This window comes from Pagrus major, chromosome 2 (assembly GCF_040436345.1).
Source record: "Pagrus major chromosome 2, Pma_NU_1.0".
Classification (NCBI taxonomy): domain Eukaryota; kingdom Metazoa; phylum Chordata; class Actinopteri; order Spariformes; family Sparidae; genus Pagrus; species Pagrus major.
Window position 1 is genome coordinate 17,755,046 of NC_133216.1, and position 26,565 is coordinate 17,781,610.

Below are 26,565 nucleotides of genomic sequence, written 5' to 3' on the forward strand. Positions count from 1 at the left end.
ATCATAAATATGGATTCATTTTCACCCTGTGAACAAATCTTTCCTCACCATGTCAATCTTTCAGTGAATCAAATTTCCTTTCAAGTGGTATAAATATAATTTTAGTGCATTGAGGCTCTTTTAGGCTTAAGATTATAGTTTCCCACACTTCACACTACACAGGTTTATGCCCCATTTTATTTGATTACATGGTATCAGTAACTGGCCGAACAATACAATATGATATGTGTTTGTTGATGAAGGTTCTCAGTCATCCAGGTCATGGTAATTCTAAGTGCTGTATCGTAGGCAACTGGACTTTCAGTTTCTTGAAGATGTTTCACCTCTCATCCAAGAAGCTTCTTTAGTTCTAACTGTAGTGGAGTTGCAGGTTCACACAGGGTTTAAAAGCCTGCAACTCCTCTCCAGTTAGTTAGTCCAGTGGCCTACGATATAGCACTTAGAATATGATATGCAGGAATGTTTAGCCCAGATGTTTTGATACTTTGGTTACGTCGAAATAAAAACCTTTTGTTCTAAGAGTACAAACATCACCTGTATCATTACAGTGTCGACTCTTTTGAGTTTTGTTTTAAGTTAAGATATCTCCAACCAATACAGGATTGATTTTATGTGTGTTTGTGTGTCTGTCTCCCCTCTGTCGGCTGCTGTAGACATGTTTCTGTTTTTGTGCCGATGATGAGAAGTGGGTCACATGCTTGAATTATCCATTTGCAGGGTTGCATGCATCAGTGCCAAGGAATTGCATTACGTGGGAGACTTCTGCTAAGGAGACACAGAGACATTTCTGGAGGATGGCAGCCGAGCAGGGACGCACACAGCGGAACGGAGGCAGTGACGCCGCGGCCAAAGAGCCACGCTCCTCTGCCTGCACCAGCCTGAAGGTACACAGACTAACATGACTAGGATGAAGAAGCAACAGCTTGCACCTATTTCTCTTGTAGATACTTTGTGTGTGAATGTGTGTGTGTGGTGTGTTGGGGAGGGGTCACATGCTTTCTTAGTATGTACGCTTTTGTGTGTGTGTGTGTGTGTGTGTGTGTGTGTGTGTGTGTGTGTGTGTGTGTGTGTGTGTGTGTGTGTGTGTGTGTGTGTGTGTGTGTGTGTGGAGACCGGCACTAACTAAATAACCAAATTAAAGCAACAGTCCAACAAGTCACATCCACCAGGATGATGTGCGTGTCCATGAGGGATACTAAATGTCTGTTGCTATATAAAGGCATCAAAGGAAAGGAAGGAAATTATTTACACTGCTTCTCTTCTATTCACTTTTTATGGTCCTATAACCTGTTACCATTAGTAACAGTAAAGTAAACTGCTGTTGTTGAACCATTTTGGAGTGCAGGCATGATTGTAGGCTCTTTTGAAAGATTACAAACTGATTTTTTCCAGTCACAAGTTTTAAGAAATATCCAGGCACCTGGCAATAGAAGGCCATTTTGTCCCCCAAAAATACTCCAACTTTCGAGTACCAAAAGCATCAACATATTATAGTTGTTTATTTCCTTATTTAGATTGACTTTGTGGATATAAAATAGTCAAAAACAGATGTAAAAACATCCTATAGAAAGAGCAAAATGCAAAAAGAAACTGTATAAATTCCATGCTTAGGCCTTAAAAAACTGATTAAATCATATATTGGTGGACATTTCATTGGCTAAATGATGAGTCACGATCCAGTGGCTGGCTTGTAAGTGGTGCAGGAGAAAGGGGAGTGGGTCTCCTTTCTACGTGATTGCTCGGGGGCTGTTGCAGGCTTCAGGGCGGGCATTTGACCAGCTCCTATCTGGGCAAATTAGGTGTCAATCAATAGGTCAGAGGTTGGCGTCCATCTAAGTGTTATTCGTATTACTGAATAATGGCGTTACGGAGCGTAATGAAAGGAGGTGTAAAAGCATAAGGAGCTGACATGAGTTTTAGATGTACTTTAAAACCATATGTTTACATTTGTATGTGTAAGTAGAACAAAACAGGCGTGAATTTTGAGTTATGGTGAGTGAGAACAAATAGTGCTCATTGCCCATCTGGAAGTACTAGAGTTCAAGAATATAGGACTATATAACCAAAATTGTGACTTAAAAAGTTACGTAGTGCCCCAACAGCGAGATGCATATGCATGGGGGTTGGAAGGAAACAACCCAGAAAGACTGACAGCTTATAATGAGATTAACATATGAAGTTGTTTTTGTGCCTTAAAGGTGCAAAAAGCAATTCTGGAGAAAGACAACTGCTTGTTGAGTTTCCAAGGTCAGCAGATGCTTTGGGTTGGTGGCCACCAACCCAATTTTACAAACCACACCTTTAAACTGCATGAATTATGGTAACTGGTGGAAAATGTTCAATATCCCAGGAATGAAACCTCAGAGTGCAGAAATAGCTGGTAGCATCATGATCTTATCAGAGCTTTGGATTTTAATGACGTAGTCGAGGGTTATGCACGGAGGAAAGATCAGACAGTTTCGTGTTCATGACTGTTTATTATTGCTAGCATTTGTGAGGCTCTACAGCATGATTATTGTATGCTTTGGTAGTCAGTTTGAGTGTGTTTAGAGCTTCATTGTGTGACTTGGTCACAGCTGATGAAGGTGCACACTGATGGCTTTGAATGGAAAATGCATCACATAATTTAACAGTTCTGAGTCTTTTCATAATCCTGTTTGGCTGATCAATAATACTAATGAAATCATGTATTGGCATAGTTCCTTTAAAGATTTGCCTGTGGCATTTCTACTACAATCATCTAATATGGTTTTGCACTAATGTTACATGTCTGGCATATAGATCTGACAAATACAGTATACCAGACATTGAGTCCGTTATATAACTTACCAGAACTTCCATATCAAGCCTTGCCTTCTCCCAGGACACATTTGTAAGAAGATGAGGCTGCACAGTGCTGATGCTTCCTTCATTCAAAAGAGAACTCAACAGATCGACTCTTATATATTGGTCCTTGTCAAAGATGTAATAAAATCTGAGTTTTGACCTTGGAAAAACTGTATACAAAACAATTTCCCTTCAAGGTGAGAGGTAGTTGCTCTTCTGTTCTGTCGTGTTCTTAGCATTTGAAGGACTTCTCACTCATGCTGGCTCAAACGCCAGCAGTTTCAAAGTTAATTCCTGACCTTGGAAACACAACTCAATTGGCAAGTGAATTTCAACTCATTTCCTGTTCTAGATAACATCGCATGATCTTCATCTACAAATTGGGTCAATGAAGTCTGACAAAGACTTCTGAAAAATCTCTAATTATATGTTCACATCAACTTCAGTAGTTTTTTGCAATCTTCATTGGTATTGTCCACACTTCCCAAGGTGCATTCATATCAAAACACATGCAATATGAAATGTATGCAGCCACACAGGAAGTGTTGAGTGAACATCAGCATTAACTTTTGTGCATTTATAGTAGCTCTCTGCAGCAATTGAACGCAGCAGAGCAGAAAACAATATGGCTGCAGCTGTGACACTGAATGACTGCTGACAAGCAATAAATATCGATAAATATTATGTACATATACTCAGTCACTATGCAAAAAAAGAAAACTACTCAGTAGTTTGGCCGTATCTAAAGCAGCCTATATACCGATGACATGCCAATATTATCGTGCATCCAGGATGACATAATGACTTCTGTTGTGGGTCATATTATGTCTTTTTTATATAGTTTGCAGTGGTGGGTTGACTGGAGGTGGCAACCAAGGTTCAGTTGGATGCAAACCAAGGATGTTGTGGTTTGTGGTCAGTGCCTTAACCCCTACGCCACCAGGATGCCCCTTTAGCCTTCTTTAATTTTACTACTGATACACTAGGTTTAAGCATTTATCATAATCCGTTAATTGTCTGTAATTGTTCTCTGTCTGTCTTTGACTGAACTACAGTTGTGCATACAGTAGAGGGTTCACATGTATCTTAACCTTTCCAGAATAATGATGAAGACAGTTTAGGTTAATTTAGTTCTTTTGTAGAATGAATCATGATGTGTCCATAGTTGGTTTGCCTCATCAAGTGTGAGTTTCATTTATGAGAAAAGTGAATATCCTGCCACAGACTGTGTATTATGTATCTTATCTCTTCAACAGGCAACAGGTTATTCATGTCAATGTCATCATCTCAACAAGTTGGGACAGAAAAGCATGGGTAACTTCTTGTGTTTTTAAATAAAAATTGTCATTTAGAAAACGGACCCTCGAATGAAGCACACTCAAGTTAATGAACAAACTTTAGCGGCTGCATGCTTTTTCTACAATGATGTAACTCTTGTGTCCTCTCCTCACCGCTGTGAAAATGTCATAATGGTTATCAACATTTCCTTCTGAGGAAAGATCAAGAAAATAAGGCAGAACATGATGTGAATCTCATATTGTTATAAATAGACCTCCTAAGGCTTTTATTCTTTCTCCTTTTCTTTCCCCCACCTCAAACGACCTCGAACAAAAAAAAAGAAAGAAAAGTCCAATTGGCTGAAAGCATTTCTTCAGCCAGCAACATGAAAGTTAGCAAAGCCTTGAATGAGATCAGACAGTCTTGTTGCTTTTTCCTTACATGAAAGTGATGTGAGACAATGGTCTTCAAGCAGCTTATAATAATACAGTGGCAGGACTTTTATTTCTTCTCAGAATTGTTCCCTGATCGGCTGGGTGGGGCATGGCACAGCCCGTTTCGACTCTAATCCTGTGCTCTGCTTTTTGTTAATTCCACCATTAAGACGAGAACTTTGGTGCTACAATATTCCAGTGGTTTTTTTTTTTATTTTTAAATTTCTCATTCATTTCTTTCTTCAAACACCATTTCAGAACTCTATTTCTAATCATGTTATTAATTATATTATAAATCCTTTTTTTTTTTTGGTACTTTTTGACATAAATCTCACAAATGATTAAAAAAAAACTGTGTGTGTGTGGCAGAGTCCAGTGTTAGTCTAAGCGTATTAGAAGTGTGACATCAGTAAGCTTAGAACAAAAAGCGGGTCGCAGGTCAGAAGGAGGCTTTGTCAAGCAGTTCAAGCAGTCTTAGCGTGAATCTCTTTTTACAGCTCCTTAATCACACCACTGCTTGTTTGGCACGTGCTAAGACATAATTGAAAGTACAGAATGAAAATGTCACAATGCATGCCATTGTTGCAAATCCCAAAATGAGCAGTTAGATGAGAAGATGCTACAACCAGTAGCCAGTTAGCGGTGGTTAAACTACAACTGGCTCTGAGATCTGATCACAAGTGGCCACTCAAGATGCTGTGAGACGCATGTTAATGTCAAGTGTGAACTTCAGTTTCTCATAAACGTCTGATAACTTTTCACTTTTGATTTGCTCAGAAAAAAAAAACAGGTTTTCTCCAACAAAATGAGTGAGGATAGACTGGAAAAAGTAAATAAGAAAAGCCTTTTTCTTGCTTTGGTGGTAAAAGAAAGCGTATACATGTTTCCCTTCAAGTTAATCCCCCCATGGCATGCACATGTGATGAGCTACTTTCATTGATGCCCCACAGCCAGCACTCATGGTTAGCATGGTCTCAACAGAGGTCTGTTTGCATCAATGGGCCCTCTGCCATCATCTCATGTAAATGCAGACTCTGACTCAAGGACAGGTTTAGGGAAAAGACACGTTGTTTCTCATACAGAAAGACTTGGAGCTACTATTTTCCTCTCTAACTCTGTTAATGTAGTTTTCCCAGCACTGGTAGTATAGTCAGCTGCTTCTAATTCAACCATCAATGGTCAAAAGGTCAAACTGAATCCTCAGTGCTGATTATTTGCACTCTATCAGCGATCTTGTTGGAATATATACTGTAGGTTTATGCTATAGCCATTGCACTGTCTATAAACATTTCTGTAATGTGACTCTCATGTGTGTTGCTTTTCGCATGTCAAGAACCATGTCTATGACCCTAAAACCATTACTTATTTACAAGCGCTGAGGGAGAAAGAGATTATAGACATGAAGTGGAAAGGCAACACAAAGGACTTATTCTTCTTCTGTTCACACTCTGTTCAGAGAAATCATTGTAGAGAAACCGCTGACATCTTTTTTCACACGGCCGATTGGCAACGAGGAGGAGAAAGAGAAGCATGGAAGGATTAGGAAAGGACGAAGAGTTGTGTGGCAAGGCGGAAATCTGATTTTACGAGGTGGGCCTATGAGCATGAAATATCAAACATGTTTTGAAAGCTGATCCTGGTCCAATATTCAGCAAACACAAATGTGAAGTGGAAACATGAAGCCTTCAGAGCACATACACTGAGAATGGACTTTATAGTGAAGTGGGAGACATTTTGTGTCGACCAGTTAAACTTGTGAAAAGCAACATATTGGTGTTAACATACAGTATTCTCCAGTTCAAGGATTTTGATGTGGTAATTATACTTTTTTTCTGCAGAATTCCAACCCCAAATCCACAATAAATGTTAGCTGAGTAGGCTTCTGCAAAAACCATAGATAATTAAAGCTTTGCATTTCTTTATGTTGCAACTGTTGTTCGGTTTAGATTTCTTTTTCTCTCATCACTATGCTATGCTTACACTCTGGTTAGGTTTCGGCAAAAAAAACACACTCAGTTATGGTCAGGAAAACATCATGTTTTGGCTTAAAATACCTGTTTTGGTCTCCACAAACTAGGCTAGAAATGTCCCAAGGTCTCCGAAAGACACCCGGTTCTGTCGCTGCAAACACAGCTGGAGATGGCCTGAGATCGCCTTAAAAATATCCAGGGGTGTCACGCTTACAAATGTTGAAACACTGGCTGAGAATCCACATCAGACACATGATTTAACTTAATTTCTTAACACATTAAGTAAATGATTGTAAACAGTAATAAGCGCAATTTCTCTTTTTAAATCACAGCACACACTACAAGAAATTGCAATAAGTTTAACTGTTTTTTTAAAAAGTCATAGTGTGCTGATGTTTAAAGCTTGACAAACTCAAATAGCTCTTACTGGGGTATTATAAAAACCATTAATTGATTAAAAAGTTTAAACTTAGTCTGAAGACTATAGTGTTTTTTCCCCATCTTACATGGGGCTGTGTGTGAAATACTTGTGGAAGTATTAATGGATTTGCTTTGGTTTTTGTTGTTTGTCTGTTAAAAAGTACTGAATTTTTTTGTCTGACCAGCTGAATATCAGTCACACCAGAGCAACCAATGAAATTGTTGAGTTGCACTTGACAGATTTTTTGGGATCATGTTTATGGTTTAGTGTTGACAAAGAATGTTATCATATAAAATATCATACATATTTGGAAATGAAATTTGGACTACAGTGACCCGATGCCATGTATAACATAGTATTAGTAACCATGTATAAGAGAGCAGTTTAAGTGGACTGGGTTATTGGCATTTTGACAAACTCAATCCTGTATTTCAATTCATCAATAGGAGAGAAGTCACATAGAAAGAAACTTTTTGTTTTTTTTCAGGAACCATTTCTTTTTCTTCCTCTTTTTCCTTTTTATGGCCCCTCAGTTCTTATGGGATTTTCCGGCCCTGAGGTTGGAAACCACTGATCTATGAGCAAATTACTTTCATTTGTGAAGCACGATTTAAAAGCACTAGTTGACAATGACTGCATTATGTGGATAAAGTACAGCACAAGGGCCCAATTTTGGTCATTTAAAGCTAATAACTCTGAAAAGATTCATTACTTTTCGTTTGAAAGAATCTAAAGAGGTAGTGGAAGAAAAAAAGACAATTCATCAGAAAATATGTCATTATTGTCATGGTTTGGGTTTTTGTTTTATGTTGTTTCCTGTTTTATTTTGGTAAATGTATCCACATATGTCATGTTTTACGTTCCACTTCCTTTCTTTCCCTTGATTGCCCTATTAGTTTTACCTGTCTCTCATTAGTCTGCCTTGTGTATTTCCTTCTCTCTTTGTCAGTTTTTGTCCTCACATCAGTCCTGCATTTCTCATCTCTTCCCTGGTCCTATTTTTTTCTCCTGGTGTCGTTCGTCTGCCTTTTTCTTGCCAGCCTGCTTCTTAATTTTTTTTTGGATACCGGCTTCATCAATAAAGCTTGCCTTTTTTTTCCAACATGCCTGCCTCAGTGTGTCTGCATTTGGGTCCTCACATTTTGCAGACCATTACAATTACGTTGATTATTTATGATCTGTTTTTCTTGGATTGTAAATGATGTGTAAGTAATTGAGACTGTTGTCTATATCTTATGATGTAAAAAAGCCATAATCAACCCATTTTGTCGTATTATGCTATTACTCTCATTTAATTTTCAATAAGGAACTGACATTTCCTGTGACAAGACACAAAAATGTTCTGTGGAGGTTTTTGGACTACTTTGATCTTAATAAGATAACTGAGTTAGTCTGGCATTTTGGATGTCTGCCGTCAATGAGTCCGTTGATTAAATTCACTTAAGTCATAACTTTTTGTGATGTGACCCATGTGTCTATCTGGCTGGTTACACTCATGTAAACCAGTTATTCTCTGATTGTTGTTGAGTGTTCATGCTGTCTAACCTGCGCTTTGTGTTCATCTCCATCCCTCTCCTGCCTGCTTCACTTAACACAGCCCCATTATTCCTGTGATGCTGGCACTTGTTAATTAGTGAACGTTGGACCAGTGAAAGTAGGTTAATGAGGGGAGTTCATTCAGTGTAGCAACCACAGTGATATCACACAAGTGCATTTTTTGTCCATTCTTAGTTGACAAAAGACAAGTGTGAACATCACACAATTACTATCAATGATGATAAGTTGTTTACTTGAGTGTTTTTTCATGCTCGTGCATTTTAATGTAAAACCCCTCCATTTTCTTCTCCTTTTCTCCTCTCACTCTCTTCTCCCAGATGTTTCTGGTGGCTTTGTCCTTTGCCTATTTTGCAAAGGCTCTGTCAGGGAGCTACATGAAGAGCACAATAACTCAGCTGGAGAGGCGCTTTGACATCCCCAGTTACCTAATAGGTGTCATTGACGGGAGCTTCGAGATAGGTGAGTGGGCCTGCCAGTCACTGCTGTTATTTTGTTGTTCTGTTTGCAGCCTCTGTGTCATGGGCTCCCCTCCCTCCTCTCTTTCTGTCTTTGGGACGGAAATATGAATGGGTCACAGAGGTATTCAAGCTGCAGATAAAGGATTCATCAGGCTTCCAAGAAGAGGACAGAGGGGTGTGTGTGTATGTGTGTGTGCGTGGTGAGTCATAGTGTCGAGCAGGGACATAGCAGGTTTTGAGCTTTCTTTATGCTGTGGCGGGCCGGACTCTACAGTTTATAAGGTTTTCTCTATACTATTGATTTAATCTCAGATTCCCCCTGTAATATTCATTGGCATTTACCAGCTTTTATCTGACATGTGAATCAGCTGCAAGCAGAAGGACCCTCAGGCAGAGCTAAAATAATCTGTTTTCAACACTGTCTGGTCAGCTTTGTGACACATTTATCACATTCACCACATTCAAAAAAATGTTTCTGCCCTGTAAATTGTATTAAGGGCACATAATCTTTTCAGTACAACTCATAATTGGCCGATCCTTCTGGAAGTCCGTAACAGAAGAGCTTAATTAAACATCTCCTCTAACAGGGGAACTCCACCCATGTTACACAATAAAGTCTGTACGGACTACATGTGTGAAACAGTTGCATAAAGCCCTTTGTGACTCCAGATGTACATATACATGTAAAATAAATATAAATAAAATACATATGTAATAAAAAGACAATGTCCTCTATCTTGCGCTCGCTGCAAAGTGGTACACAACATAACCCTCATCGCTAGTTTCTGACTGATGCAGTTGTCATTTGATGGTGCGTTGCTATCTTGAGGTAGCAGAAAGTCACTGCATCATAGATGGCTAAAAACCTGGTCTAAAGTCAATGGTTGGGTTTTTTCCTGCTATTTAAAGGGCACATAATAAAGATATTAAGATCTGCCTACACAGGCAGGTTCACAACGTGCATACCCTCTGCTGTACTGGTTAGAGCGCTGTAGTGGTAAACTTGACAGGACAGAGAAAACTCTCCAGAGGAAACAGAATAAAACTTTTACCTTCTGAAATAAGTATTTTTTGGCAACTCTGATGGACTGTTTCACTAGCGAAATGGAGCTTGACACACCCTAAACGTATTTGCGCTTTGGACTTTAGACAGTGTGCTAGAGATCACTTAAATAGGGCCCGATATCTCTGGTTTCTCTGCATGTACTTTGATTTTATCCATTTTAAGGTCCCAAATTATGCTCATTTCCATTTTTATACTTGAATTTGGGGAGTCTACTAGAAAAAGTTAATATGCTTCAATCATCACAAAACACATTATTGTTCTCATACTGTCCATTGTTACAGCACCTCTATTCACCCTCGTTCTTTAAGCTCCGTTTTAGGGCCTGTCTCTTTAAGACCCCCCTTTCCCAAAAGCCCAGTCTGTTCTGAATTGGTCATGTTTCACAAGCCTGAGCAGGCACTGCTCACCCTGTTTACGCATTAGCTCTGCCAGTGTCTTTGCAACCATGGCCATGCTGGGGGTAGTGATTGTATAGTTGTGACATCACAACTTTACAGAAGTCCTGACAGCTTGTTTGAAGGCACAGTTTCTGAATGCTGGCCGCTTTATTATCAAAAATACCGGAAAATCTCACTTTCTAAAATTTTGGACCTTTAAACTGTCCGTTGCAAATCAAACACTGTCAGAGGAGGGATCTGTGGAATGCCTCAAGTAGACTCTAAGCAGCATAAACACAGTACAGTATACTGGATGTATATAATACCATGGGGAACATAAACAGGGAAATCTACATCAAATTCAGTGTTTCCCACACATAGACTTTACTTTAGTGCACAGCTGTTCAGTAGATCAGTCTTGCAGTACTACTGTATACACACCTCTACTGTACATCCTGTATATAACCTGTTTCCTCTTAGTAACACTGAAGAATTCTTGATGACATTCAGCAAAATGTGTCCCCAGATTGTCCACTGACCAGTTTCTAGGCCAGTTATATAAGGTTAGTCCATTCAACTCAAGTGTCTCCTGGAGGTTATGAATCATACATAGCTTGCAGAGCGAGATTAGACCCAAAGAGACGTGATTCATACATGATAAAAGTGGTCATACTCTACCTGTGCTGTCAGGAAGGCAGTTTGGGCCCACTGTGACGCGATTGTAGAGAAAAATTATTAACATTTGTCTTCAGTGACATTGTGGCAGAGTCTGAAACCTGCTGCTACTCTGACAGAGTTGCGATGTATAGTGAAGATGACAGCTCCAGTGCCTTCAGAGCTGAAAACCCTGGATCTCACCATCTTTCTGTCGCCTGTGAAAGCTGCTACTCTCATGTGGCCTAGGCAACAGGCCTTTTCTATAGGACTGTTGTCAGGGTAACATAGAGGCAGAGCAGGGCAGCGTGAAGAGGTAAGAAACAGGAAAGGAAAGTGTAAGAAACATGAGAGGACAACAGAGCAGAGGGAAGACAAAGGGAGAGAGGAGAGGGGGGAAATAAAGAACAAGGGAGAGGAGGAAGGAGAGTAGAGGGTGCAAATGATGGATGGTTAGTTGAGCTCAGCTGATGTATACCCTACATGTGCTTGTACATAAATCATTCTTAGCATATGCGTAGCACATACTGTAAAGTAACAAAATATACAAAATGAATGATGATAAAGAGAACACAGTTAACTCAGTTTAAAAGGAAACAGAGGTATTCTGTTTCAGTCTGGGAAAGCATGCACAGCCACGGTACTTACCTGCAGCATTTTAAAATGTAGAACACCGTGTCAGAATTTCTTATAATATCATCACATAAGGGTTACACATAAACATTTACTCCTAATTATTCGAAATCATGTCTCTGTTGCTTTCACACACACACAACAATAGCTGAAGGATTGTCGGCAGGTTTGACGTCATCCCTTCACAATAGAAAAAGGTCAGGCAGCACGGCGTAAGCTTATCTTTCTAGGCCAGTTTTCCATCTCTGGAGTTTCAATGTCACTGATCGCAGGCAGCATACACTAAAATAGGCACGTTCCCACCCAGCATTGTTTAATTTTTTATGCCCTCTTATACGTTTGCTGCTGCTTCATGCTGCAGATAATAAAAAAATCTCGCAGAGCATGAAGATAATGTGTCTCGTGTGAGAACACAACCTCATCTGCCTTTCAAATTAGGGATGTACGCATCCGTCTAGCTGTCAGTTTTCATCTGATAGTTTTCGCATGAAAATGCAGTGTAGATGTCATCCCGTATCTACAGTTCACAAATGATAATATACTGACTATATAGGGGGAAATAACAGCTTTGGATGATTGTTTTCCTAATGTTTTTTTCCTTAACGTTTGTATTATTTTCATCTTACTTTGCTGCAGAACACAAGGAAAGAAGTCACATTCATATATTAATTTTGAGTATGCACAGTAATACTCTAAATCCCTGATATCTCTGGCTGCCTCCGTCCTCCCAGGTAACCTGTTGGTGATAGCTTTCGTCAGTTACTTTGGGGCCAAGCTCCATCGGCCAAAGATCATCGCAGTGGGCTGTGTGCTGATGTCCATTGGCACCTTCATCATCGCTCTGCCTCACTTCATCATTGGACGGTGAGTAGAAAGAGCCCTAACCCTTTTTTAATGCATTTTTAAGACATTTTGATTTAATACAAGCAATGCTTAAGTCGATAGCAGCTGCACAAGAGATACAAAGCACATTTGTTGATGACAGCCTTGTTAAAATTAGATTTAAAAAAACTGCTTTGGGCTATGACAAAGGGTGAAGCAAAGCTGTTGGTTCCATTTTCATCTCATTCCTTTACAAGCTGTGCCAGTAATTAATGCACCAAATCATATCCACAAAAGGGACTCATTACATTCTGTCACTAACCAATCAGACACAACATGAACACCCAATTCATACAGCATAATGCACAACAAGAAATGCTTTAAAGGGACTGTTCACCTACCCATCTAAATTGTTTTCGTGTGAGTTGCAGAGATATCGGACGTAGAGATGTCTGCTTTCTCTTGAATATAATGGAACTAGATGGCACTCGGCGTGTTTTTGATATTTTGATGTCTAGGTATTGTGTTGCAGAGATATCTACTGAGGTTAGCATGCTAACCAGCTAGCCCTGGCCCAGTCAGGTCCAAAAATCCTACCATTATACACATATATTTCATACTGTATATTTCATGTCCTTCACATAGCAGTGTTGGGTCAGCCTATACCAGATTGTCTTGAGTTGACTGTTGATTCCAATCACATTCACACATTCATCCTTTAAACTTTATTAAAAGTAAAATTACTGTTTTTGTTTTCATCTCTGTTCCATTTGTGTTTTGTATACAGCTATGAATTTGAAACATCAGTGCGATGGGTAGTGAACTCAACGCTGAACCCCTCTCCGTGTGCGATGGGCTCACCAGGAGACCTGACCCAAGGTGGTAAACTGCCTGCAGTGCCCCCCACAGGTGAACATTTACGCACATGCACGCTAGTGTAGACAGTTAAAAAAACGCCTGATAACTTTCATCTTTGCCTGCAGGTTGCGAAGGAGACTCCAACCTGTCGATGTGGATCTACGTGCTTCTGGGAAATGTCTTGCGGGGGATTGGAGAGACGCCTGTGCAGCCGCTCGGGATCTCTTATATAGACGATTTTGCTACTGAGGAGAACGCTGCGCTCTATGTTGGTAAGAAGGATATCACCCAGTGGTAGATCCACCTTTAAAGTAAACACATGTCAGTTAGTTAGTTATACATGTGTCAGTGTATGAGTTCTTCTCAGCGTTATCCAGTACATACATTACAACAATTTTTGGGGTGCCTGATTCTCTCTGTATTTGTTTTGTTTTTCATACCCTATTCTAGCAGTCAGCATCAAGTGCCATACATAATTTGATTCAGGAGAACCTTAATTCTCCTTAACTCATTATTACTTGAGTGGACATGACCATCTGATGACACACACTAGGTGAAACATTACCTGTCACAGCTCGTAAAAAAAAACAAGTTTCTTTTTTCTGATACATATTTAACTAATAATAATTGATTTGGACACAGAACATCCTCAATAATACTATCAAATGCACTTTGCAGTCAAAACAGTTCAAGGGATGATTTCAAGGTAAAGATCCTTTGAGAAAATATACACGTGACACACTTATTGCATGAAACAGCCGTTTAAATTGGGCTGCAGTCCCACATGTAGCAGCAAGCGGCCTCGTTCTTAGCACATTATAGTATCACAATAACACCATGCTTTCTGAAAGCTCTGCCATGTGCAACAGTGGTGTTTTTCTCGAATTGGCAGTAAATCCCTTCAGTGTCCTACAATAGCAGATTATGGGAATTATTAGAAAAGAACATGCTTGCTTAGCAAGTTGTTCCCAAACAAATGCGAGTTTAAAACAGATCGAAAACATGAGTAAATAGATCTGTTTGTAAAAACTTGTGGAAAAAATCTCTGTTTAGTACTTAACCAGTATGTGTGCTGTGTGTCTCTTTGGGTGTCATGTCCCAGGCTGTGTGCAGACCATATCAGTTGTTGGCCCTGTGTTTGGCTACCTACTCGGCTCCCTTTGCGCCAAAATCTATGTGGACATTGGATTTGTAAAAATGGGTGAGTTTAGTATTTTGTGAATTGACAGTCTGGACATATTTGATGCCATTAACCCCTCATTCCAGGGGGAATGTGTTTGCTTCTACATCTTCATACATCATATTGAGACTTACCCATCTTAGAGAGCTCTTGTTGCTAAAACAACAGTTTGATTTGTTTTGTCTGTTTGTATCATATTTAACTATGAGAGAGTTTAATGTTAGGGACAAGAATAAGTTGGCCAAACTCGTTGTATATTTGGGGATTTCCCACATGTACTCTGGTCTGAATCAAACTTCAGTTTCAGAACACGCACATCATGTCATTAAATTGTCGGCCTACAGAGCCAGCCTGTAGAGCCATCGTAGATGTAAGTAAAACGGGTACTTTTTCCGCCATCGAAGGTCAAAATATCTGCTCTGAAAAAGGCCTTTTCATTCATAAAACTGAGGCATGATATTATCAGTTGTGACCTCCGGTGGATGTCAAGCAGCATGAATACATCTCACAGACTGAGAACAGATGTACAGGATTAGAGTCAATTAGCTAATGAACAAGGCACGGGGAGGGAAAGGTAGGACAAAGCTCTGTTAAAGGCTACAATCAAATAGAGTGCTGCAAAGGGAGAACTGAGACAAAGGAAACTGAAGGAAGAACTGAAGAGAAAATACAGTGTTGGGTGCTCTGCTTCATAGAGAGAACTTAAAAATAGTGGAGTGAAATAATTATTTCAGAAAAAGAAAAAACTTTCGAGGAATTTATGAGAAACTGTTGTGATGAAAAGTCGGAGCATGATGTTTCAATCCAACTCCTGAGCTTTAAATGAGCTTTGGTTAATGTGTCACTGTCCCCCCACAGAAACTATCACCATCACCCCGGCAGATGCCCGCTGGGTGGGGGCCTGGTGGCTGGGCTACCTCATAGCCGGGGTCATCACCCTGCTGTCTGCCATCCCATTCTGGTTTCTGCCCCGCTCCCTGCCCATGTCCGGGCCCCGGGGCCCAGAGAAGTGCACACCGGAGCAGACAAGTTTCATTAAAGACTCTCCTCTTCTGAAGCACAAGTATCCTGCAGACGACAATACGACTTTCATAGAGATGGCCAAAGGTAAGGATGGATTCAATGGATTGAAACAAAAATATATGCCACCACAATGATTGACAAAATTGCTATAGGTACATCATAATTCTACACAAAGGGACATGTAAGTTGAGATTTTCTTTTAACAAGTCAGACTGGGGGAACAGCAGTCTTCTGACTGTGGAGATTTCTAGTTTAAGGTCTCACATTAAGGTTTGACAAAAATGTTGGGTTCACCTTCCTCCTCATAAAACAATTTCAAAGCCACTTTTTTAAAAAAAAAAGATTTTATTAAAACACTGAGTAGACCACATACCTCTGTCAAGGACAAACAGTCCCCTTTAATTTCATCAAACCTAATCCAATATCAAATAAAACATTACAATCTACAAGATCCAGATTTATTTGGATCCACATTAAATTGTACTCACTCATAGATACCAGCCACCTGGATATGACCGACCCATACATTGTTCCTTGAGAAATTAACAAAAATGTTGAAAAACACCCTGTCTTGGAATGTTAAAGAAAGTGAGAAAGAAATCCAGGATCCGTCCTTTTTTTCGGATCTGCAGCAAAAGTTAATCGGGTCTATTCTGGGCCGAGACCCATCCTCCATCCAAGTTTCATGGATCTCGGTTCAGTAGTGTTTGTGTAATCCTGCTGACAAACCAACCAATGAACAACAAAAACAAAACAAACATGGACGAAAACAAAGCCTTCTTTGCAGAGTTAATTATGCATTGTTTATATTTGTTGGTGCCTCATCGCTGCCTACTGTTAATCAACGGAATAATGTGTAACCAACAACAGGTTGTGACTCATGTTGCACACAATACAAGCAGAACAGGGACCAACATGTGCACTCCTAGTGGCCAGAAACTCCACAGGCTACCTTTAAATTTAAAGTCACTATATATTGTAGCCAGGCTAGCGTTTCAATAAACACTGGGGGGGCGGCAAACATTTTCGAATTCTTTAATTTTGTCCTACTTTCACAAGCCAACACTCATTCTCTTCCTCCTTCTTCAAGTAGACAGAAATACAGAACCTTAATTTTATTGCAGTGATAAGAGATAGGTAATTAGAGATCCTATTAAATAGAAATATTGCATGTTTAACATTTTTCGGACAGTGTTTTAAAGGCAGATTTGCATCCCTCTACAGACTTTTTTCCAACCCTGCGAACTCTGCTGGGACAACCTGTGTATTTGATCTACCTGTGTGTGACAATCATCCAGCTGAATTCACTCATCGGCATGGTCACCTACAAGCCCAAGTACATCGAGCAGCACTTCAGGCAGTCTGCCTCAAAGGCCAACTTTCTAATGGGTATGCTACATGCAAAGGATTTTCAAAAGCAAAAAAAAAAAACAGATTAAAAGCTGTGTTTTCACTGTCTACTTTCCTCTGACTGTTGTCTCTTCTCCCATCTATGTGTACACTGGCTCAAATCACAATGCTTAATGCAATACACAGATCCAATTGGCTGAGTAGTGTGTCATAAGTGATTTTCAACGCATGTAAGTTTCATGGGCCGCTAGTGCTGTAAAGGCTGCGCCTGTTAAAATAGACAGACTGTGTCAAAATGCAATAATTTTACATATTTTATCAGTTAAAGGTCTGGGTACGGATAGGATGGTGTCAGGGTCTGGACACGGATAGCGGTCCACCTACTGGTGATCTCGGCGGGGATGGAGGGAGATTGAAGGTTAACAAGGAGGGCGAATTGTGGTCACATTTGCTACACTGTAAAACCTGACAGTAACCTTAAGTAACTTTACTTAAAAAAAAAATATGAGGAAACTCATTGCCTCAAAATGACCAAGTATATTAATGACTTTAAGTTGTTAAAACGTTTCATCTCGCACAACGGTTACTAAGCATTTTAGAAAACATAATGGTCTAACTCGTACACGGTAAATTAAAAAAAGCAAGGAAACCGATTACCTCAGAATAACCAAGTAAAATAGTCTATTAAATTTAAGTTGTACGGCTAAACAGTTTTAACGACTTAAAATTATTAGTCTACTTTAGAGCGAAGTAAAGTCACTTTGTCGGATTTTACTGTCTAGCAAAATTGCACAATTGGGTTTCTAGAAAATTCCTTATTTCTACAAATACTGTATATACACATAGGAAATGTACAAGCTGCATATTAAAAAGAATACTTAACCTACATGTACAGTTATAAATTATTTGTGTGTGGAAACCTCGACTATCAGGGGAAGCTTTCCCGCTTGCTTCACATTATATGGAAGAAAGAGCGCTAGGATTCGCATAGTTAATTCTAGTGTTCACAACATACACTTTAGAGACGACGCGTTTTAACATGTTTATAATTCCAAGCATTTCTTCACCCAGTTAATTTGAGTTGTTGTTTTGCGTTTGCTTGACGAAGCAGAAAAAGGCGGTATTGTTAAAGAAAAGGAGGAGCGGGCTGCTCTAATTCAGCCTACTAACCGCCACAGCTGCAGAGACGGGAGCTTTGTGAATATGAGAAGTGCTTTGCATATGAAATGAAATATCTAATGAAGTTGATAACATAAGATGAAAGTATCTACGTACATGCGGTCTCATCAAGGGAGATGCCTGCACAGACTGGCTGCATATGAAAGAGAATGCATTATCAGTGACCAGAGCTAATGACATGGGTATAGATAAAAGACCAAGTTTTCACATTGATGTTCAATGAAGGTAAAAGAGAAGGAACTAAAATAATAAAAAGCAAGCAGCGCTATATTTTTGATCAAGGGGATTTGGAGTGTGTGTAGTCTTCTTTCTCCTCTGAAAGTGCCTCAGTCGTTTACTTAGACGCTTTATTAGCAAGTGTCAGAAAGCTTTGATACTCTATTAAATCTTATTCTCTGTCTTTGTTCAAATCCGTATTAAGCCCTGAAAGCAACATCTAGTTTCAGCTAGTTATGATCCTGTGCTTTGGTGTTTTTTTATATCATAGGTGTGATCAATATCCCAGCTGTAGCGCTGGGGATGTTTTCTGGAGGTTTACTGATGAAGAGGCTGAAGCTGAACATCATGGGAGCAGCCAGGTTTGCCTTTGGCACGTCTCTGATCGGTTACATCCTGTCACTGTTCTTCTTCACGATGAGCTGCGAGAACGCCAGGGTAGCCGGGGTGACACTTTCATACAACAGGTGAGTCATAGATAATCACAAGGTGTTGTCAGATTATATTTAAATTCCGAATTCAGCAGAACAGAGTGCAATTAATGATCCAACGGACAGACATTAAATGCACCTCACGGGTTTCTACTTCTGGAATTGGTATGTTTAAGTCCATCTGGTTCGAATAAAACAAGTAAATGCTACTCAGCTTTCTGATTGCTTCAGTGTGTGACAAAAGGGACAATGTGGACTAGTATCTAGGCAGAACTGGCACAGAATGGGCGTAGGTTTCCATGGGGGCCACACATGAAAGAGCAGTATGAGAACAGCTAACAGAACAAGCAGCAACATGCAAACCGCTGTTTGTAACACCGAGGCAACCAGCAGGTGATCACAAGCTTAAACCCAGCCAGAAATAACATTACAGACCAACAAAAAGTCATCCCCCGTGTGTGCCCGATGCACTGCTGAGTCTGAAAACTGAGCTTCAATTGAAGTGACACTGCTGACAAAACAGATGAAAAGCAGTCAGATGGGTGCAAAGTGCTAATTAACCTGCAGTGAATGTGCTAAAACTGGCACACACAATCAAAACACAAGCCCTGCTTGTGGTAAATACACATTTTTCCATTAATTAATACTCATTAACTCTGTCCACCCTGGCGCCAAACATATTTAAAGATATAATATGTAACATTTCTGCATTGAAATGTCTAAAAATGACTAGCCCTTTGTTATCTATTCTGTGGAGTTGTGTACTTACGTTATCCCAAGTGTTTTCAGCAATTATATACTGTGGTTTTTAAACGCATGATGTGTAATTTCTGCCGCTAGACAAAAAACAAAAGAAATGCGTGAGTGTTGTGCAGGAAGGACCAGTCGTAGCAGGGGGCATAGCTGCTGCAGTTACTCTCCTCTACTGGCTGGCTCTGGAGGAGAGAGTTTGCTGCAGAGCCTGACTTTCTGGAGGAATAACCATCCAAAGTCACGTGGGATTCAGCTCTGGTCCGCAGCTGTCCACAGGAGGAAAGCTCAGCGATTGCCTTTTCAACTTTAGGGATTAAAAGTGGATTTACCTTCACTCCTGTTCATCAACCTGACTTTTCCTGATTCTCGCTAGTTTACGGGTAATGTGTGGTAATCTGGCTGTTTGGGGCAAGTAAAAACTCACGCGAGTAATGTGAATTAACACAAACGATCCTGCATTTAAACTTGCTTTGCTGGTGGTGAACAAACCATTAAAAACCTATCTGACATGACTCACGCACAAATGTTAACAGATAATGTAACGTTTTAAAATTTTTATACACGCTTAGTCTCAGTCGCTGACTTAAGCGGGATTTATGGTTCTGCGTCAGGTCGACGGCGTACCTCCGCCGTAGCTACGCCGTCGACGCAGACCGCTACGCCGAACATCTGCGTCACTTGACGCACGCCTCCCAAAAATCCTAACTACGCGTCGAAACGGCGCAGACAGCAGGGACATGCGACACGGACCTCGAGGGCTGTGATTGGTCCGCGTTACATCATTTCCGGGTCGCAGCGTTCAAAGGACGTACATACCACCTCCTCACACGTCTTCTCCTTCGTTTGGTATTTAACATTTGCACTAGAAGCATTTGTTCTTCAATATCGATCAGCTCCAGCTCCAAAAGTATCCTCTCTCGCTCAGTCGCCATTGTTCAATGTACTGTTTACCAGAGACCAGGCATGTTCACTCCCCGCTTCTGGCGTAACCGGAAAGTAAATACTCCAGGTACGAATTCATGCGGTTTCGTTACTCAGCGCCCCCTAGCGTTGTGGCGGTGAATTACCACGCGATGCATAGACACCGCCGCACTACTATAAATGAAAAATCACGGCGATCATGTTCGCCGACGCCTAGGCGCACAATCGACGCAGAACCATAAATCCCGCTTTAGTCCTTCACTCTCTGACTCTATCTCAGAAGTTACAGTGACTGGCGACCAAATGAAATGTACTTTTACCTTGAGTAAACTGAGTGGATTTCTCTGGTTTTGAATATTGTTGGAAACAAGTACACAACACAACGAAACACTGCAATACAAAGGTCTAGTACTTTTTTAAACTTTAATGCAGAATTCATACAGTATTCAACATTTTATCGTATATCTTTGTATAGAGGTAATATAACTAATTATCTAATTGCCTCTCATTTGTGCCTCGTCTTCTTTCCAGCGTAGATACCGTATCTTACGATAAACACTCGCTGCTCGCAGCCTGCAACCAGGACTGTTCCTGTTTAGCAAGCGACTGGGACCCCGTCTGTGGCGAGAACGACGTCACATATGTTTCTCCCTGTCTCGCTGGCTGCACCGGTTCTACTGGCTCAGGAAAAAACACAGTAAGTTGTGCAGCAATAAAAAATGTTACACATGGAAATTAATGCTACATTCAGCTTCATGAACTGATAAAATTGTGAATACCTCTGTGTGTTGCAGACGTGTGTATGAGTGTTTGTGTATAGTATTTACAGTGCACTGTATGTATTCCTGCATCTATATATATATATATGTGTGTGTGTGTGTGTGTGTCTATGTCCTGGCATACATGGTCACGTGTGTGCGACTGTGTGTGTGTGTGCATGTCTCTCCAGGTCTTCTCTAACTGTAGCTGTGTCGGTGTGGCCGGTAACTTTACGGCCAGTACAGGTCAGTGCCCTCACACGGACGACTGTGACAGGATGTTCCCGTACTTCCTGGCTCTCTCTGTCATCACTTCCTTTATCATCTCCCTCGGGGGGACACCAGGCTACATGTTTCTCATCAGGTCAGTATTAAATTTAAAAGTATCTTTTATGAAAAAAAGGACTTTGAAGTAACTGAATTATCTTTGCTCACACTGCTGCAAAGGGTCAGGGTCAGCTTTAATGCAATAATGCCCGTTATTCATATGTTGTTATTCTTCCCCTCGACATACTAAATAATTTAACATTTTATTTGCTGATGCAGCTTTAATGTGTGCATATATGATTTGGACCCTTTGAAGCTGTGTTAGCTGGTGCTGATTTTAGAGGCTCTATCTCAGTCTGCAAATGTTACATATTCAGCTTAAAAGGTGCACGTATGTAGTTTTGGGGAAGAATTGTTTTAACCGGAAGAGAAATATGTTGTCCTTGTTTAGCAATTGTTATGCCTAAACAAACTAAATAAACAAAGTCTCTTTGTTTTGATGACTGAATACACAAACTGACCTTAAAGGACAACACAATTTCACACTGTTTTACTTTTTTTTGTATGTGGCGGACCCTGCAGCCTTTCCAGCCTCAAACAGTGTTCTGGGAACCTTATTTTCCTCTGAGAACAGCTTGTTTATTCAGATAGGGAAAAAAATAATATTTTTGATATAGTATTATTACCTCATTAAGGTTGTAAATATTACAATTCTGAGTTTGAATTTCTTCTCAAACTACATAGTGCACCTTTAATTTTGTTAGGAGTTGACGCCTGTCCTCACAGCTAAAATTACCAGCGCCCTCAGGAGCATATTGTAGTTGTCAGCTACTGTTAGGATATGTGCCCTCTCTACAATATTACCGAGTTAACGAGACATAAGTTTCCACTTTGCAGCTGGTAACTCAGCACTCTCCCTGACCTCATTTGTGAGTATTAGATCAGAGTTTGGCCTTCAAGGCTTGAAGTGATTAAATAATTGCCTATGTCCTAGTAACCAGTACTGTCATATCAAGGATTTAAACCTCCAAAATCATATGACTGGGAAAAAGGTTTGTTTGACAGAGCCACTGTTTGTACTTTGACAGACACAAAGACACAGTCATTGCCAATAAAAATAAGTCAGCTATAAATGGCCAAAATCATTGTTTCTGACTGCTTTGAACTGTAAGGGAGCTAAATATAAAAACATCCCGTGATTCCTGGAAGTTAGCAGTTCCGCAAAAATGGATTAAAAGTAAATAAATAGAAAATGTTTTCCATTCACAGTAACTGAATCATAGCAACAAATTATATAAAAACTATCACTGAATTTGCACGTCGGCGAAGAACAAAGCCCGACCGATATATCTATTTGCTGATATTATCGACCAATATTTGCCTATCATAGATACATCTGTATCAGTGTAAAGGTTGTGCCAATATGAAAATAATAATTATAAAGCAGAAAAAGATGATTGGGACAAGTGTTACCAATTTTGAGAGATCACAGCAAATAATGTGTGTACGTTGGCTGATATATCGAAATCTTTTACTCCCTAATGTCGGTATCGGCCCAAGCAATCGAGTATCAGTCAGGCTCTACTGAAGAACTCAATAGCCACTGCAAACACTGCTGCACATATGAGTCATATTAAAAAAGCAAGCATTCAGTGTTTTTAGCAGCAGGTGTTTTGTGCAAAATCTGATGATTGTCAAATGTTTTAATCATGAAGCTGTGTTGAGCTGCTGCAGAAAATGTCCCTCAAAGTGAATCAGTGGTGTTGTGTTATGAATGACAATTAATGATGGTCAGGATTGAAAGAGTGCACACCCCCTTCATTAATTAGCTATAATAACTGGTCCCTCTGACACAGGAGAAATGGGTCAGCGCTGTGTCTCTCCCACTCATTTTTCTCAAGAAGATTGGTTGGTCTCCTGTAATTGCATCAGCCTACAGTATGTGTATTAGTTGTATGGTAGTCAGAACTTATGCTTCAAAAGACTTGAAATATGGATAACCAACAAAAGTAATGGAGGGACATTTTAGCTAACTGGCTATTAAGTTACACTGAATTGAACTGCATTCATGTCTTCAAAATAACCACTATCAAATAGAAGGGTGATATTAGTAAGTGGAAATCCAATAATTCATGTGACTCATTATTTGGAGCAGCTCTTTCTGGCTTATTAGCCCAATCAGCTCAAGGTTAACCTCACTGGCTGAAGCTGCAAATGCAATTCAAGTCCTCTTGAGTTAAACAGCTCCTGACAGATGAATAAGTAGAGAATGCAGTCATTAGCTAGAGGCTGTAAGGGGCCGTCTACTTAATACAGGCGGTCCTTGTAGAGCATGCATAGTGGAGTTTTTCTTGCCAGCTCCTGCAATCCTGTTTGATGGGCAGGTGGACTCGTGCAATGTTTGACAGAAAATAACTGAAAAAAATGACATAATCTTGATAAAAAATACAAATATTTTATGATTTCACCATAGCTATTACAGTGGAATACATGCAGTATACATATAGCCCCCAAACCATGTATTATGAACATTATATAGCTTCTTCTGCATGACAGCTCCCTCTGCTGGCTGACACTCTGCTTAACACAACCATGCCTTTTACTGGTGAGACCCTCCATAGAGAAAAGATTACATACTTCACCTCCCTTATCCTCTGCGTTGTTCTCCCTAAATCTCTTTCTATATATCTGTTTGTGTTTCTAGGTTTGAATGAGGGAATGTAGAGCAATTAAACCTACACACGAGTGTGCACACACAAAAACACATACACATACATACAAGACCTCCTAAAGCCATATCAGCTGATCCTGTTGGAATGCACTGGCCTCACTGGAATGAAATTGGTTAACTCGCTGTGTCTCTATGTCTCCTTGTACTGTCTATGTTGTATCATAAGGAGGCCATGGGTTATAATTGTCTTTAGACAGTGAGAGCATGCATTGTTGAGGCAGAGAAATGCCCATAGGTAGAAGTATCGTGTTTGGTCTCATCATTTCCCACCAAAACATGTTATATGTGTCCATAACTTTTAGCAAACATGTTTGCTGTTTTCCTATCTCATGAAATGTGTGAAAAGTCATTTTTTATGTGATGGAACAGGCTTTGGTAGCATTATTTGTGTGTATTGGTTTGTCTGAACATGGGATGACAACTTATATTTTTTAAGAGCTTCCCTTTTATTTAGAGAAAGAAACTTGAGTTCACTGACCTAGTTTCTGTTTTGTACTGGAGACATGGCTGACATTTTTAAACCATTTCCCAAAATATGCATTTCTTCTTCATGCAGATGCATCAAACCACAGCTGAAATCTTTGGCCTTGGGTTTCCATGCTCTAGCAACACGTACACTTGGTAAGTCTCCCTCAAAAAAGAGCAAAATCTATGTCTCCAAGGTTCCATGTTCCCAAGATCCTATGTTCCCAGGGTCCTAAGTTACCAGAGTCTTATGAACCTAAGGTCCTATGTTCCCAAGGTTTTCTAGGTTCCCTTATGACCATGCCTCGAAAGGTTAGAGCTTTTTTGGCTGCACAAGTGGAACCTGCACAATATTAAGTAGGCGGTTTTGATGTTGTGGCTGAGCGGTGTATGTTCCCAGGGCCTTATCTTACCAGGTCCCTATGTTCCCAAGGTTCCAAGTTCCTGGGTCCTATGTCCCAGAGTCCCATGTTCCCAGGGTACTAACTTCCCATGGTCCTTTTTTCCTAGTGTAGGTTCCCAAGGGCCTATGTTCCCAAGGTCCTAAGCTCTCAGGGTCCTAGGTTCCCAAGAGCCGATGTTCTCAAGATCCTCGGTTCCCAAGCGTCTATGCTCCCAGGATCCTAGGTTCCCTGGTTCAATCATTTGTTTACACATATTAAAGGTCCCATTTGTAAGAAAAGTTGACTTTTGAGTCTCATTCCCAACTCATCAATTACTGGGGTAGACAGGACCTTGGGAACATAGGAAGGACTCCCTTCAAAACATAGATCCTCGATCAAGCACTTAGATAGAAACTGTCCTGTCGCTTGAACTACCAGATACACTCCAAAATGCATGTGCTTGCCAATTATTCAGTCTTTTAACCTCATTTGACTTTGGTCCTACAGCGGGGATCCCTGCACCCATCTACTTTGGAGCAATCATTGACACAACATGTCTAAAATGGGGTCAGAAGAGGTGTGGAGGCATAGGAGCCTGTCGAATCTACAACACCACTGCATACAGGTAGTACTCACATGACACTCAGAGTATTGAGAAAGATTCAGTTTTCTGACATGGTTGGGTCACATTTTCATTCTCACGTCTCATCTAATGTTTAGTTGAAGGCACCTAATCTTTACCTAATTATATTTTAGGTAGCTAATTATATTTTTTTTACTTCTCAGGATAGCGTACCTAGGTCTGACTCTGAGCCTGCGGACTATCTCCTTCATCATTTGCATCCCGGGCTTCATTCTGCTCAGTCGACAGCTGAAGTCGGAGGAAAGAAACGGCATCCATGGTGCTCTGGCCAACGGTGGCACAGAACTGGAGGCACTCAGGAAGGAAGAGTTTGTGATCTCTAACTCTGACCAGTCACAGCAAACCTCAGACAACAGCACAGACAGGGAGACACGGCTGTGACAGATCCAGCAGAACTGAAACTCCTTGTCTCCCTCACACAAACACAAACACACACACACAGACGGGCACACCACAGATGAACAAATACCAACCCACATACAGCCACACTATGTACAGCGTGATACTGTACAAACGCACACACACAAATGAGATTTGCAGGGAATCACATGTTGTATCCGATCATCTCATAAAAGCATAAATTCTATATTTGTACTACTGGACCTGTGAACGCTTTGTGAATTTGACAGAAATTTGATATAACTGAGATATTTCTTGAATGTACATGCTGTTTCTTTTCCTTATAAAGAAAATATAACAATATTTCCGGTTTAAAGGTGGCACAAGAGATTAGATGGGAAATGCGACTTGTACAGACTACTAGAAAAACATTATAATTCTGAAAACCAGCACTTATAAAGCTGCCGCTTTAGATTTTTTTCTTTCTGATAAGTTTTTCTTCCTGACATCACTGTTCCTGAACAGAAGAGGAGAAGTGGCCTTACAAAACCGGCGGCTCTAAATTTTAAACA

General features: G+C 40.2%; 1 protein-coding gene across 1 annotated transcript; it reads left to right on the forward strand.

Moving 5' to 3' along the window:
* Positions 1 to 851: 851 nt before the first annotated feature.
* Positions 852 to 26,035, forward strand: LOC141018541 (solute carrier organic anion transporter family member 1C1-like). The gene is made up of 14 exons (XM_073493547.1): positions 852 to 884; positions 8,804 to 8,945; positions 12,406 to 12,538; positions 13,284 to 13,405; positions 13,480 to 13,626; positions 14,457 to 14,555; positions 15,393 to 15,641; positions 16,782 to 16,946; positions 18,574 to 18,769; positions 20,939 to 21,104; positions 21,357 to 21,529; positions 24,720 to 24,784; positions 25,519 to 25,636; positions 25,798 to 26,035. Exons 2-14 carry the CDS (start codon positions 8,804 to 8,806, stop codon positions 26,033 to 26,035), a joined length of 2,013 nt encoding a protein of 670 aa, XP_073349648.1. The 5' UTR covers positions 852 to 884.
* Positions 26,036 to 26,565: the final 530 nt, after the last annotated feature.